Consider the following 13,758-nt stretch of genomic DNA (forward strand, 5'->3'; position numbering starts at 1 on the left):
GAACGCGCGCAGCGTCAACCGAACGCAATCGGATATCGCGAATATTTTTGCGCCACTGTGAAATCGCATCTCATTGCGAATGCCTCTCCGCTTCTCCCGTGGGAAGAAAAAAAATTTAATTAATGCGTACACCCGAGCCGTCTCTCCTACGTAGCGCGATTGTACAAACGGGCCGTTTAAGGAAAATCGCGTCGAACAAATCCACTTTATAAATCTCACCCGAGAAGTAAACGAGAGTAGTTCGAAGGGGGAGATATATCTTTCGAATCAGCCATGCCGGGGCGGGCATTTAATTACGTGGATTCATTGTTACATCGGGAATGAAGGAGCAACGCGAGTCTCTCTCTCTCTTTCTTTTTTTTTTAAACGCTCCTTTCCGGACGGCGCGTTTAAACGATCAAGCTTCTGAGAATTTGGCTGTTAATCGAGCGTCCGTCGCCGGAGCGTCTTTCGGGCTCAATTAACGTCATGTTCCTCCCTTCGATCGATTTTCAGTACGTACGCCGACGGAGGCACACGCAGCTGATTGAGATCGAGCTGATCAAGGGTAACAAGGGCCTCGGCTTCAGCATCGCTGGCGGTATCGGCAATCAACATATACCGGGCGACAACGGTATCTATGTGACCAAAATCATGGACGGTGGCGCCGCCCAGGTGGACGGTCGTCTTGTTGTCGGTGACAAATTGGTGGCCGTCAGGAACGCTTTGGTAAGTACATACATATTGTTTTTTTCTTCCACCGCGCGTGTTCGCGTCTTCTCTCGAAATTTCAACAAAAAACGTCGAGTCGCACGTAATAATATTGCATGCAAAACGCGATTCGCGCTCCGAGGTAAATAGATTAGGCGAGAGAGCGAGAGAAAGCTTTTGTAAAGTTCGTCCACGCCGCGCGCCGCGGTTTTTTTCGCGGTTGAGGAGCGCGGCAGCACGTGTTCGTAGAAAAATGAAGTCGCGACCATTTTTCATTCTAAAAGCGCGCGCGGGACCGGCCCGTGACATCTCTTCTTCTTCTATCTCTCTCTTTCTCTCAACCCCTACCTGCGAGAGAGATAAATGTAGATGTGAAAATAGATTGCGCTGCTTTCCAAAGCTCATGAGTAATTGATCGAGTCCCTTTTGCCGCGATAAGAATCGCCCGGCTTCGGGAAATGAGGCCAATTACTTTATAACGCGCGCGCGTGTCATTTTTCAAGCGGCAATTTTTTTTTTTTTCTACGTCGTTATCCGCGGAGAGAATCGAAATCAATGAGGAGAACAAAAAAAAGCGGTGTCAAGACGGAGCGCGATATTCGCGTTTGAAAATGCAAAAAACCGCGAGAGTCCGATAAAAAAAATTTCCATTTCGCGATCATCTTTTCACATCGATTCCTCGCGGTGATATATAATTTAAGAAAAATAAAGTAAACACGTTCCCGTACTTTTCCCGTACGAGAAAGCGCAAAAAGTAAATTCGCGAACTGCGTGTATAAATTGTCGCGAAAAAACGAGCTGCGGCATCCCACGCTCGAGCGAGTCCGGAAACCGTTTCGAGTTTTATAATTACCCTTTCCCTTCTCTCCGAAAACTTCGCGCAAGCTCGCGCGCGCGCCGAAACTAATTACCATGAGATCAATAATTACCCCGCCACGTGACAGAATAAAACGTAAGCGGGCGAGAAAGTTTCCGAACACTGTCGTAAACAGCTGATGATTGCGTGCGGACAAAATTCCGTGCGGTAATTTTAATCGAGTCGTCGCTCGCGATGTTCCCTCCCGCGCTCTACTCGATTATAACTTCGGGAAATTTTTATAATCCTGCAAAAAGAACTCGGCGACGCGTTCACACGTTCTGCCAGATGTGGTTTTTTTTTTTTTTTGGCGACCCGAAGAAACGTGTTGCGAATTTCTTTTTGCCGAATTTTATACACATTTCTAAATTTATAATAAGGGGAATTCCCCTTTCAAATGTACAGATGAGAAAAAAACACGATTCAACTTTAGACATGGAAATTTCTTCGGATTTTGTTCGATAATTATCTTATAACTGACCTGTCACTTTAATTTGGAAGCTTAGAGTCGCTACAATTTCTTAGATTTGTAATTTTGTAAATTCTCGATCCTCTTGTCTCATCGCGTAGCGATAAGATGATTCGTATACGTTACTTTGTCACTCGATTGTTTTAGATTTTACTGTTCTTTTTCCCATCTTAAACGTATCTTTTCGTCGGGAACCGAATAAAAATCGCATTGAAGCGCACAAGTTCGGAAACGAGAGTTCGCAACAGTCTCGAATCGCGCTCGAATCTCGATTAGCTCCGTCGATCTTCGCGTGAAAAAGCCATGCGCCTTTCAACGCACTTTCGCCACGTGAAAAAAAAAAGAAAGAAGGAAAGCGCCTTTCGTTCGCGTACACGCGCGCGCATTCTGCACTTCACCCTCCGGCGACAGTCATAAATCAAGCCGGTCGACTCGTTTGGCGCGGCTTTAATCGGCGCTTTTTTGGCGCGATTCCTTGGAAGGAAGGGTGCCTTAAAGGTGGTGAAATCGCCGAAGCGAAAAATCACAGACTAGCGCGGCCGCGGGGCTGTATATATATATTCGCTGACGGAAGAGCTATCAATTACTGGCGGCGCCTTAGAAAAGCGTTCCAATCTACTTTTCCTATCCGCACACTTTAACCGTTGATTCCCGAGGGTGTTCGATCTTCCTACCAGGTTGTTGCGTAAAAATGCAGCGAACTCTGCTTTGTTTTTTTCTCTTTTTTTCTCTCCCATTTATATAAATCCTTTCAACAATGTATATTTGTTTTTGCAACAAATTATAAAGCTCGCGGAATGTTCAATTAAGTGTGTAATATTTAGTGTAATATTAAGATCGATACGAGCCAATATGCAATGTCAAATAGAACGTGCAAATATACATATATTTTTAAACATGCAAATTAATACACATGGCAATTTGAATTAAATTCAATTAGAAAATTTACACAAAATATATATATATATATTCTATATAAAGGTTTCTGTTTTGTTGACAAATAATACAATGGACTAAACAAATTTTTCTTGTCATATAATTAACATGCCATAGTAACTAATTTTTGCCATATAGGTAGTAGTTAATTTTTTGCTAGCAAATTTTTTCCGTGCTTAAAAAAAATATACATATATTTGCGCGTTATTTGGCATATTAGCTCGTATCGACCTTACTACTTAATTGAATTTTTTATTTTTGTTACATTATACGTACACATTATGCAACATTGTATAATTATTCCACCTTAATTAAAGTAATGAGCACGAGGATACTTTTTTTTTTTTAAATTGAAATAGCGACATTCGCGAATCGAAGTTGATACCGTCGTCGCTGTTGTTTCCGTCGTCTTCGTCTTTCTTCGGTGCGTGTCAGGTCGGTGATAATCGCGACCGATTGCCTCTTAGTGTCTCGGGGAAAGACAATCGCGGCGAACGAAGAGGAAGAGCGGAGCGAACGGTTGACAGGGGAAATTGAACGGGGAAAATCAATTATCGGACGACTCCGCGCGGGTGAGTCGTTCGTGTGCGTCGCGACAATACCGCGAGAGTCCGTCGTATCTCAGGAACAGTTTCCTCCTTACTCGATAAACACAACAGCGGGGCGATTCTTCCCCAACGAGAGAAATATTTGCGCAAGAAAGCGAGTAAAGACGCGCGCGGAAATTAGTTATAGATGTACCGCGGACGTGATTAGAATTGCGTTTTGTTCCCGCTTGTATTTTTATCGTTTTTTTTTCTTTTTATCCCACGATGCGTTTAATGTGTTCTTTTTGTATAAAATATTTGCGATGACGCGCGATAAATATTGAGGGAGAACACCGAAAACAGCTCAGAGAAAAGCTTTCTCTGCTGTCCTTGATCATTTGGGAGCCAATATTAGCACACGACCTGAGAAGAGCACGTATCGCATATTGATTCCAGCAGGGCGACAAAAATCTGGAGAACGTGACACACGAAGAGGCAGTGGCGACCCTGAAAGCGACTCAAGATCGCGTCGTGCTTCTGGTTGCCAAGCCCGAAAGTGGAATCATCCCTCCGCCACCACCGCCACTAGCAACGGAAAATTCTCTCTCACCCCAGCCACGTAAGTCAGCTTCTTAGAACTTCCGCACGTACATAATTGGCTCGACGAAAACTGACGAGCACAGACCATCCGATGAGTACACCTGAATGCGATGAGATTGATTAGCATCTGACTTATTCACAGTTAATTAAAAACTTTAAGTGTTTCTTAATTAAATAGATCTTCTATCACGGGAAAAAAAGTTTTGCTGTTACACGGTCAGCAAAAAGAATTTGCTGAGTTTACTGAATTTTTGTTTCATCAATAAAGCGTTTTATTGGTAAACCAAAAAATTTAGACTTGGCACATTTTTTTTCTTGCTAGTCATATAGCAACTAATCTTCTTCTACTCTAGCAAACCTGTTTTCGTGTAATTAAAAAAGATGGATTTTTTGCCAAGTATTTGCCAAGTAACAAAAAACAATAACAAATTTTCTTAAGTAAATTGGCGGATAAATTTTTACAAATTTTTTGCAATGTTTTAATAAAAAAAATTGTCGGACATGAATGTCAGAGTTTACAGGATTAGGATTAATTTTGTGGTAAATTGGCTGAAGATGATAAAAAAAAATAATCTAAACGATTGTATTGAGAGAAATATCAATTTAATTCTAACCACATAAATTAAAAAGCTTTCTGGTCTATTTTATCGTTGAATTTTTCGTGAGCATTCCATCACACAAAACAGTTTGTAAAATAAACGTTCCGATTTCGTTAATTCTTTTATAATAAATTCTTTTTTAGAGACAAAACGTTCGGTACAAATGCGAGAGTATATGATTTTGTTGGTGATCAATCTCAAGCGAGGAAATAAAATAAAATCACAGCGTGAAAAGAACTCGCGGTTTTATTTCGCCGTTTTTTTTTATGATTTATGCGATAAAAGAAATATGGACGAAAATTTCGGCCGCGATTTAACACCCGCGATTGTATTTTTCGCCCCCGCGGGGACACCGGTTTGTTCACGAGAAGATTCTCAATCGAAATAATTATGGCGACGCGCGCTATTAATTATTCAGAACTGGGTGAGCGTTGAAATTCAAATGAACCATGACTCCGTTCCGTCGTGACTCCTGGTCGGAGGGAATATAGGTATACGCGAACGGAAGCCCGGGTTACGAGTGCGCGAAAGGTGCGGAAATGAATTTTTGATCCGCGGGGGGTCTTTCCCGTTCAGAGCCGAGCTTTGCCGACGATCGGGCCGTAACTTATTCATCGATCTCGTAAAACGGGTCTCGTAAACTCGTTCCGAATGACGCGCAGCTGTGTGATGGTCTTACCTCGCTTTACCTCGTTTATCGACGCGCGCTGCCACGAATGCGGCGCACCGCGCGCGTACGAAATGTCCGATTGGAGAAATCTCGAAAGTGCATGTTAAAATTCGATGCCGCAGTAAAACGTCGTGCGCGGTCGAGAAAAAGTCGCTCCTCGCTTTTAAATTAAGTATTAGGAAATTTTCTTTATATTCCGTGCGCGTGTGTGTGTGTGTGTCTGTGTGGAAGTGGCGCAGACGAGTACAAAAAAAAAAAAAGATCAATTTATCAATGTCTTTTTATATCGTAACGTGTAAACAAATGAGTTTCACAATATACAGCGACGAGATGCGTATGTTCGATATCTTTTTAACTAAGTGGATTCCCTGTTTTTTATCGCGACGACGTTCTCGTATTTATTTTTCTCGAAATGGGAAAAGCCGCGCACAGAAAAAGAGACGGGCGCAGTTCGGCTGACCAACCGAAAAAGCTCGACGGTCTGATACCCGACAGTATTCAAATTGCCCCTTTAATGCCGCGGCGCCCCGCGGGATTACCCGAATATTTGCTTTAATCTCGGTCGGGAGTTTTCATCCGTGGAAAACGCCACCTTCCGCGCGCGAATAAACAAGCTTTAGATAAAAATCGCTATTTTCCACCTCGGTTCCTTTTTCGTGCGCCCGAACACACACATGCGCGCGCGCGCGCGAACTTCGCTCTGTACAACGTGAAGTCGAATAGAATTTTCAAATTCTAACCTGTGCACATTAATGACAGCGTGATAATTGTTTTTATCGACAGGCAAGCAAAACGGATCCGTGTCGGCGTTGGAGAACAACACCGCCGCGCTGCCGTACTCGCAGGAATCACGACATGCGTCTTCCCTCGCTCTTCACGGCACCGGAACACCGCGAGCAGTATCCCAGGAGGACGTTTCACGGTGAGTTTTTTTGAATGTTCTCTCTTTCTCGTTATTTTTCACGCGATACCGCACGCGGTCGCGCCAGCCCGCGGGCCACGCGAGAATTTAACAGAGTTCACAAACCATTTTTCGCGCACAAAGGTTCGGGGAGTCTGTCCGTTCGTGTGAGAAATTGCGCAGCGAAACGACGCGCTAGACTCGTTTAATTGAACTTAATCAATGTGCCGCGCGAAATAAAAAGTTCCTTTCTATGCCTTTGCGCGAGATAGAAGTATCGCGCTTTGCGTTACGGAAAAACAGTGTGTCGCGCGCTACATCACACGAAGAGAAAAAAAAATATCGCGAAAAGAACAAAGCGCCGGACGCGCTCGCTCTAGGACTGTAATTTTTATCCCGTTTGATTGGTACAATTTTCCGAGTGTTGATTGGCGCGCTCGTCTTTGTTTCCCGCGGCTTCGCGTTGAAGTTCAAAAAGCTTCCTGAGGTATGTTTCTTGTTCGCGTTTTTTTAATTTTTTTTACTCGCACGCTTCGCCGGCCACCGTCTCGTCTCTCAATTTCAACGCGCGTTTTCAACAAGCAGACGCATTTTTTTTTTTTTTTTATTGCACACGTTCTGATCCCGATGTTGCACAATAGAACGACGATCGGTTTTCCGCAATCTGAACGGAAAAAATTGCTTTCTACATGAAAAAGCTTTTTCTTTTTTCCTCTTTTGACACAAACGTGTACATAAAAATAACCCCGTTACTTCCCCTTTTCTCTTTTTTCCCTCAAGACCCTAAACGCTCTCAGTTCAGTCTTCGCGCGAACTTCTGAGAGAATTCTCAATTCATTTGATTACGTAAGCTGACTGGAGGGCGTATAATAACGTGCGAATCTATATCGACGTAGTCTGTAATCGCGTATGCATACGACACATTCGAGTGGATGCCACGCGCGCAGCTGCATCTCTAAAATGCAGGCCAAGGTCACAGCTGGACCGGGTCACGAGCTAGCCGGATGCGGCCAATCTCTCGCTTACGTGATGCGGTATCCTCTCGGCATCGATCCGACTGCGTCCTACTGCAACCCTCGCCAGAGATACGATCTCTAATAGTCTCTAATATCGGATGCTGGGAAATATCGCTCGCAAATTCTGTCTCCCACTTTTCTTTGTTACAATCGCAATCGCCGCCTCGATCTGCCGCTCCGCGAGGAAATACCCGTGTGTGTGGTATTGTTATTTTTTTTATTTTTTTCCCGTCTCGCAAAATTACCAAATTCTCCGAGAATTGCGTTCTCTGGCGGAGAGGGGAGTGGCGAAGCTTATCTCTTGAAATATCATCGCCGCGGAAACACGCGCGAACAATGCGAAACGCGCGGGGATAATCTTGTAGTTTGTGCGCGCACATGTTTTTAGCTAACGACAATAAAACTTTCACGAGTTACACTTTACAATGCGTGCGGCGGAAGCACGTGTAACGTGGGATTAAGAACGCGCCCCCGCGTTGAAAAAATCTTCCAGGGATGCGGAAAAAGGGACGCTTTCGCGCATCGAGGAATAATAGATTCCCCGGCGTGAGATGATCCCGCATTATCTGACGGTACTAACCGGGAATTTTTCACGGCAGCTTCCCGGAAAACTCTGCGAATTTTTCTCTCTATCTATCTCTTTTTCCCCCTTCCCTTCCTTTCCGTGACAACCGGGAATCGTTGCATTGTTCGCGGGACTTCCTGGACTCTTGTTCAGGATTTCCCGCACTTTCTATGGCTACCTGCGGCGCGTTTCCTCAAAAAACCGGTTTTCTTTCCGATCCGCAAACCCCGGGGAACAATTGAAAGATGTTATTCGACTTTGTGTGAAATTTTTAATGTTATATTCTCATCGCTATTCGTTTCAATCGAATATCGACGAATTTTAAACTTCGTTAGACATTTCGATAAGTCTGCGTTGAGAGCGAGCAAAGCGGAGGTGAGATTTATTTAATACCACGTTACAATAGACTCTCTTGTGTGTCTCCATTGTACCTAAAATAAATCTGTTGCAATATAACACGCATAATGTGCATGCGCCTTTGGACCGGTGGCGTTTGCATCGCGAAATATGTGCTTGCCGCGCCGCGCAATGGATCGCATTTGCACAGTTTGTTTAATTTACAGTCCGCGACCTAATTCCACGTTACTGTATAATGTATCGTTTGTTGCGGAACGATCTCTGGAGAGCTGTTCCGCGAGAAGAGCGTGCGCAGCACGTTGCGAGCGCGTTTTAATACAAGTTGTAATTTTCGCAATGAATGCTCCCAGGGATTAAACCGTTTAACCGAGGAAGAATGTTTTCTTATAGCGCGTTGTCTTAACAAGATATTTACGATGAAACGCCATATTTTTTTTAAATTACTTTTCTTATTTACAGTAAGAATTACATTAATAACAACAACAATAAATAATAATAATAATAATAATAATAAAGTTTCTCTCAGAAATAATGAAGAAAAGAGAAAAAAATACACGGTCCTGACACAAAATTGACGCAATCCGGGAACGATATATCGACGTTAAAAGATTTGTAGACGATCGGTTAGAAGAACGCGGTGCGTGACGATTGTTCGCGCTGAGTTCCGCTGAAGCGGTCGTTTTCCGCAGGTTGCTCGGTTGGTTAACGAGCAACTGGCGGCGGCCGGAAGCGACCGCGCACAAACGGAATCGTTCGCCGCGCGCGTAGTTCGCGTCGTCCAATAAGTCTTTCCAGTGACGTCGGGATAATATCGCTGGCTCAGCCGTTCCGACGTCGTCGCGACGCCGCTCGCCGGACGCTGTCGCGCACAGAGAGAGAGAGAGGAGAGAAATCTCTCAGCAGCCGAACGCGCTCAAGCAATGCAATGGTGCAGCAGTCGTTTGAGCGCTCGGTGTTCGCTTTCGCGGTTTTTCGCCGATACGATTCCGCGTATCACAAGCCTCTCAATCGCGCCGAGTCAGCGCGATATTGACTCCCTCCTCTCCGCTTCGCTCTCTTATCGCGTCGATCTGGGACAAGGTGGCGGAGATTTCACGGTTGCGTATAACCGGGAAATGATTCCGCCCGCGCGATACGAAAAATTCGGGAGAAATAAAAGAATTCGCGATGAATATTCTCTTCCTCGTTTTATCTCTCTCTCTTTTATCTAAATCGTTTCTAGGCTCGGTTACAGTTTGTCGGTTATTCCCGTCAGATAACGAAGTCCATAAAATTCTACGAGGTGTAACATTGCGGATTATACTTTGGCTGTGCCTCACACACGAGTAGTAGCCAGTAAAATTTTTTTCAAACCATCCACGTATCGCGCGCGCACAGACTCGTTGAAACTTTTCAATAGCGCAACTTTTACGATGCGCGTAAAGCTTCGCTTCTCCCCTCCTCCTCCTCTTCGGCAAGCAGTTCCGGATACTTTATTAACCAGTCGGAAGTTACGTCGGGAACGTAAGAGCAGATATAGAAAATAACGTCCGGCCCGAGCGCGCGAGGTGACGTCGCCGGATGGGAGATCAAACGGAGCGAGCATCGGGAGGAAATGCAGATTTTTCCATGACAGAAAAATTCCGCGCTCGGAAGAGAAAAGAGAGAGAGAGAAAGAGATTGAAAATTCTTGCGGGTTAAACTTCGCCGTCGTGGAAATTTCCTGATCTAATTTTGTGCGATGCGCGAGGCACTTTTCCGCGGAAGCTGCGTGAATGGATTCGACGGTCGTCGCCCGCAGCAAGTCGATCGTAAAACTCGATATCCATCGAAGACAGAGAGAGAGAGAGACAGGAAGGAGTGACGTGGACACGTCGAGACGTCGTCGCGAAGCACCGACGGGGGTTTAAAACTAAAATGAAACGCGTATCGTCGCGAGACTAAAAAGCAGGCAAAATGGATTCCGGGAACCAATTAAACTTGCACGAAGCTGCTCCGCAACCCTTCTTCGATATCCGTCCTTCCCGCCCCCGCGTTTCCGGTATCTTCCTCTCGAAGTTCCGGATAAGAAAGAGGAGAAAGATAGAGAAAGAGTTCCGCTTTATTTCGTGTTTACTCGCAAAATTTCGTTAAGTCTAGCTTTTCGCGATTTTTATCTCTCGTAAAAGAGTAACAATCATTTCGCTTCTTCATCGCAAAATTCTTTCCCGCATCCTCACACGTCTCTTAAACTTCACCGCAGCCGGTGAGATCTTCTTGCGAGGCGACCACCGGCTAGTTCTGTCATATTATTTCGACGTGTTCTTTTTGCGCTTCCTTGCCGACCTGAAGATGAGAGGCCGTCAGTTTCGCGGAAAGCTCGCAATTAAATCTTCCGCCGAGGCGTGCAACTGAGTCGGAAGTCCACCATCTTTTCTCGTCCCTCTCTCTCCCTCCCGCAAACTCGTACATGCCGACGTGATCTCTTGCACACAACACAGAGAGATCTCTCCGAGAGAAAAGAGCGGTTATTAATAGCCGCTCTCTCTCCGGTCGTGTGAGAGGCGCGGACACAAGGCGAATTAATCAAGATACGCTATCCTGTCGCGACAAAATTAGGACGAAATGTCCTCGATGACCTTCTCGCGCTTTTTCGTCAAGAAATTGTTTACGACATACTCTCGGCGTATTTTATTGCGCAAAAATCTCATTCGCCGAGACGTGGAACGACGTGTAATAACTTGTTAAAAAGTTTCCCTCGGTCGCTTCTCTCATCCCTCTTTTATTATTATAAGTTTTACACTCTCGGCCTTTCGACGAGCTCAGTCAGTGAGAGCAGTTTACGTCTATCTCGAACAACACTCGCCGCCGTCTGTAATATTCAGCAGCAACGTCACATCCTCTCTCTCTCTCTCTCTCTCTCTCTCCGCAAATTGCAGCATATGTTCTGTCGAGTACGGGAATCGCGTTAGGCGAGTTTGTCGCGGTGCTCAAAAGATCCTTTTGAGGACGTCGTCGGCGGAGACTCGGAGAGTCAAGTTGGCGACAGATTCCACCTGAAGGCGCGCGTTAAGCCAACGCGCGAGTCCGACGACGAGTCTTGGCCGACGGAGCTTGTACGTTCATTAGGCAAGTTTGCGACAGGCAGGTTTTCGGTGTCCGTTGGAGGCGACAGGCGGGGCGCGAGCCTAGAGCTTCTTCGTCCGCTCGGAAACTCTCTCTCTCGACGTAGCAGAGATTCGGGAAGTGCGCTTTGCACTGATCCAGTTACCAACCGTTGAATAATATCTGTCTGTTGTTAGTTGCCGGCAGCGGCCGCGACTCGGTGCGTTAGCAAATTTATCGACTCGGTAAACTCCGTGTCCGGATTTGTCAATCTCGCGGCGAGGAGGGAAGCTTCCGAACGGAAGGATGTAAGTGTCGATGAAGATGATGAATCTCTCGAGCGTGTATCTTTAGTCGCTGAACACGCGACTGTTAAGCGACTGTGATCGACCGCAAATTGATGACAAATCGATAAATGAATCGGCGACGTTGCGCGAAAACTCTTCGCACGAAGTCTCAAGTTAAAATTAATGGTGTGTAAACAAAATTGTTTTCAAAAATACTCTGTTTATTAGACATTTTTTAAATAGGCTAAATTTTTTTGAAAACACAAAGTAGTGCATTTCGAAATTTGAACAGTTTATGGTCGACCTTGTTGGCATCAACCGTACTATTCACCGAATGTATTTATTGCATCTCTCTAAGTGCCTGATATATTCGCCGAATGTTTGTTGTTCTCTAGTTTTTTATAATTTTGTCTGTGTCGCAACGACACGGGTCGCCGTGATCTACCTGCGCGTGCTAAATACGATTTACACGCCTATATTTTTTTCTTCGACGCGCGAGGCAAAGAAAAAAAAAAAGTAACTTGCGGTATATACAAAATCGCTCCTCCGCGCAATGACAATGTCGCAACGATATATCAATCGCGTGACGTAGTGAATTTATGTAACGGGGCCGACGTAAACGTCATAATTCCCGCGCACGAACGTAAATTATTGGCGTCGCGCGGCTTCGCTGCCGCCGCGTGCGGCACGAACTGAGAGAAGGCGGTAGGATGATCGTTGTTGGAAGAGCGATCGTCTCGATGCAACCGAGAATGAGTGAGTGTGTGTGAGAGAGAGAGAGAAACGCGCGCGTATATGCATCGCGCGGGCAACAATGCGGGAAGGGCGGTTGCGCAACAGCACACCGCCAGTTATGCGATTAATGCGCGCGCTATTGTGCCAAACTGTGTCACCAAGTACATGCGGAGATCGGGTGCGCTTCTGGGACGCAGATGATACCGTCAAGTGAAGTGTGTCCCGGTGGCGAACAATGAGCTGTGAGGCGTCCGACCATTTAACGTGCTGTCACGGCGTGTCGTAGTCTACCGCGGACTGCATTCCGCGTCTGTCTCTTTCTATCTATCTAACTATCTCTCTCTCGGGTTTTCGATATACTACAGTAACAGATACTGCTGGTAGCCTTATCTCCACACACTGCGCTTTATTTACGGATTTCTCGACGCGACTCGAAAGATAATATTTCTCTCTAGCTCGATATAAAAATATAGCGTCCCTCATACATTTCTTCTTCGTAATTTATTTCTCCTCGCCGTGAAATTAATGGAGACAAATAATGATTGAACGTATCAATTACGAAATAAACGTCAAAATTGTTTAAACAAACGTCAAAACGCGTTTCCCTCTTATCAAAACACAAATAACAACTTCATCGCGAGAAATAATTGTGACAAATAGTGGTCGAGCCTATTAATAGGTAAACGATGATGACTCACTCGTTTACTCATTTGCCGCGAATCTCGGCATGAGAGATTACGTGTGATTTTTAACCTCGATGCTTAATGTTTCCGCGAATGACGAGAAACTCTGAGAAACGTTGAAGTAAATCTCGGCGGAATAAAAAATTCGACTCTTCTCTTCGAGTTTGACGATAATTATAGATAGAGAGAGAGGGAGAGATTTGCCGTCTTTTTAAAATCGTTGGATTTAATCGAAAATCGATAGTGTGTCGCGTAAATTGATGATGAAGCGAGGAGTTTCGATTGTCATTAACGGTTCGTCGTTTCGAATATATCCGCTAATGACTCACACTCGATGAAATCACATGTTCGCGGTGTGAATGGCATAAATTTTCGCATTCCAGCGACGCGAAAGGAAATCCCAATTAGATTACGAGAAAAGATCGGAGCTGCCGATAATTCCGCGAAGCAGAAGCGAAGGAGAAACGATGATGAATAATAAAAAATGCTCGAGGCAGATGCGTTGAAGATAATTAATGAATCCTTAAGCGCGTGATTGATGAGAAATATTTTTTTTTCTCGACGAAGGCGATTTGAGAAAATAAATAATATGCGAAATTCAATTTTCATGTCCAATTTTGGCGAGGCATTTAATTATTGTTAACTTTAATTTGATCGATTTTTATCTCCGTCGAGAGATCCAAGTTATATAGTTTATACACGAATTCAACTATATAACTAGCGATATTGCAGTTGCAAAGCAAACGGCAGGCGGATATACATGTATATACGTGCCTTCGTTAGGCGCCTCTCGAGGGACGTGTC

General features: G+C 44.8%; 1 protein-coding gene across 23 annotated transcripts in view; it reads left to right on the plus strand.

Annotated features, from left to right (window-relative positions):
• LOC109854966 (disks large 1 tumor suppressor protein) overlaps positions 1 to 13,758 on the plus strand; it is a 425,866-nt gene that overhangs the window by 366,852 nt on the left and 45,256 nt on the right. For 22 of the 23 annotated variants that reach the window (XM_020428637.1, XM_020428634.1, XM_020428636.1 and 19 more), the window contains 3 exons: positions 496 to 708; positions 3,935 to 4,097; positions 6,131 to 6,269. In XM_020428637.1, coding sequence (XP_020284226.1) covers positions 496 to 708; positions 3,935 to 4,097; positions 6,131 to 6,269 — 515 coding nt within the window. The remainder of the gene's footprint in view (positions 1 to 495; positions 709 to 3,934; positions 4,098 to 6,130; positions 6,270 to 13,758) is intronic. The other variant, XM_020428635.1, reaches the window with a different exon arrangement.

The sequence above is a fragment of the Pseudomyrmex gracilis genome, unplaced genomic scaffold (genome assembly GCF_002006095.1).
Source record: "Pseudomyrmex gracilis isolate BER0280 unplaced genomic scaffold, ASM200609v1 scaffold_76, whole genome shotgun sequence".
Taxonomy (NCBI): Eukaryota; Metazoa; Arthropoda; class Insecta; order Hymenoptera; family Formicidae; genus Pseudomyrmex; species Pseudomyrmex gracilis.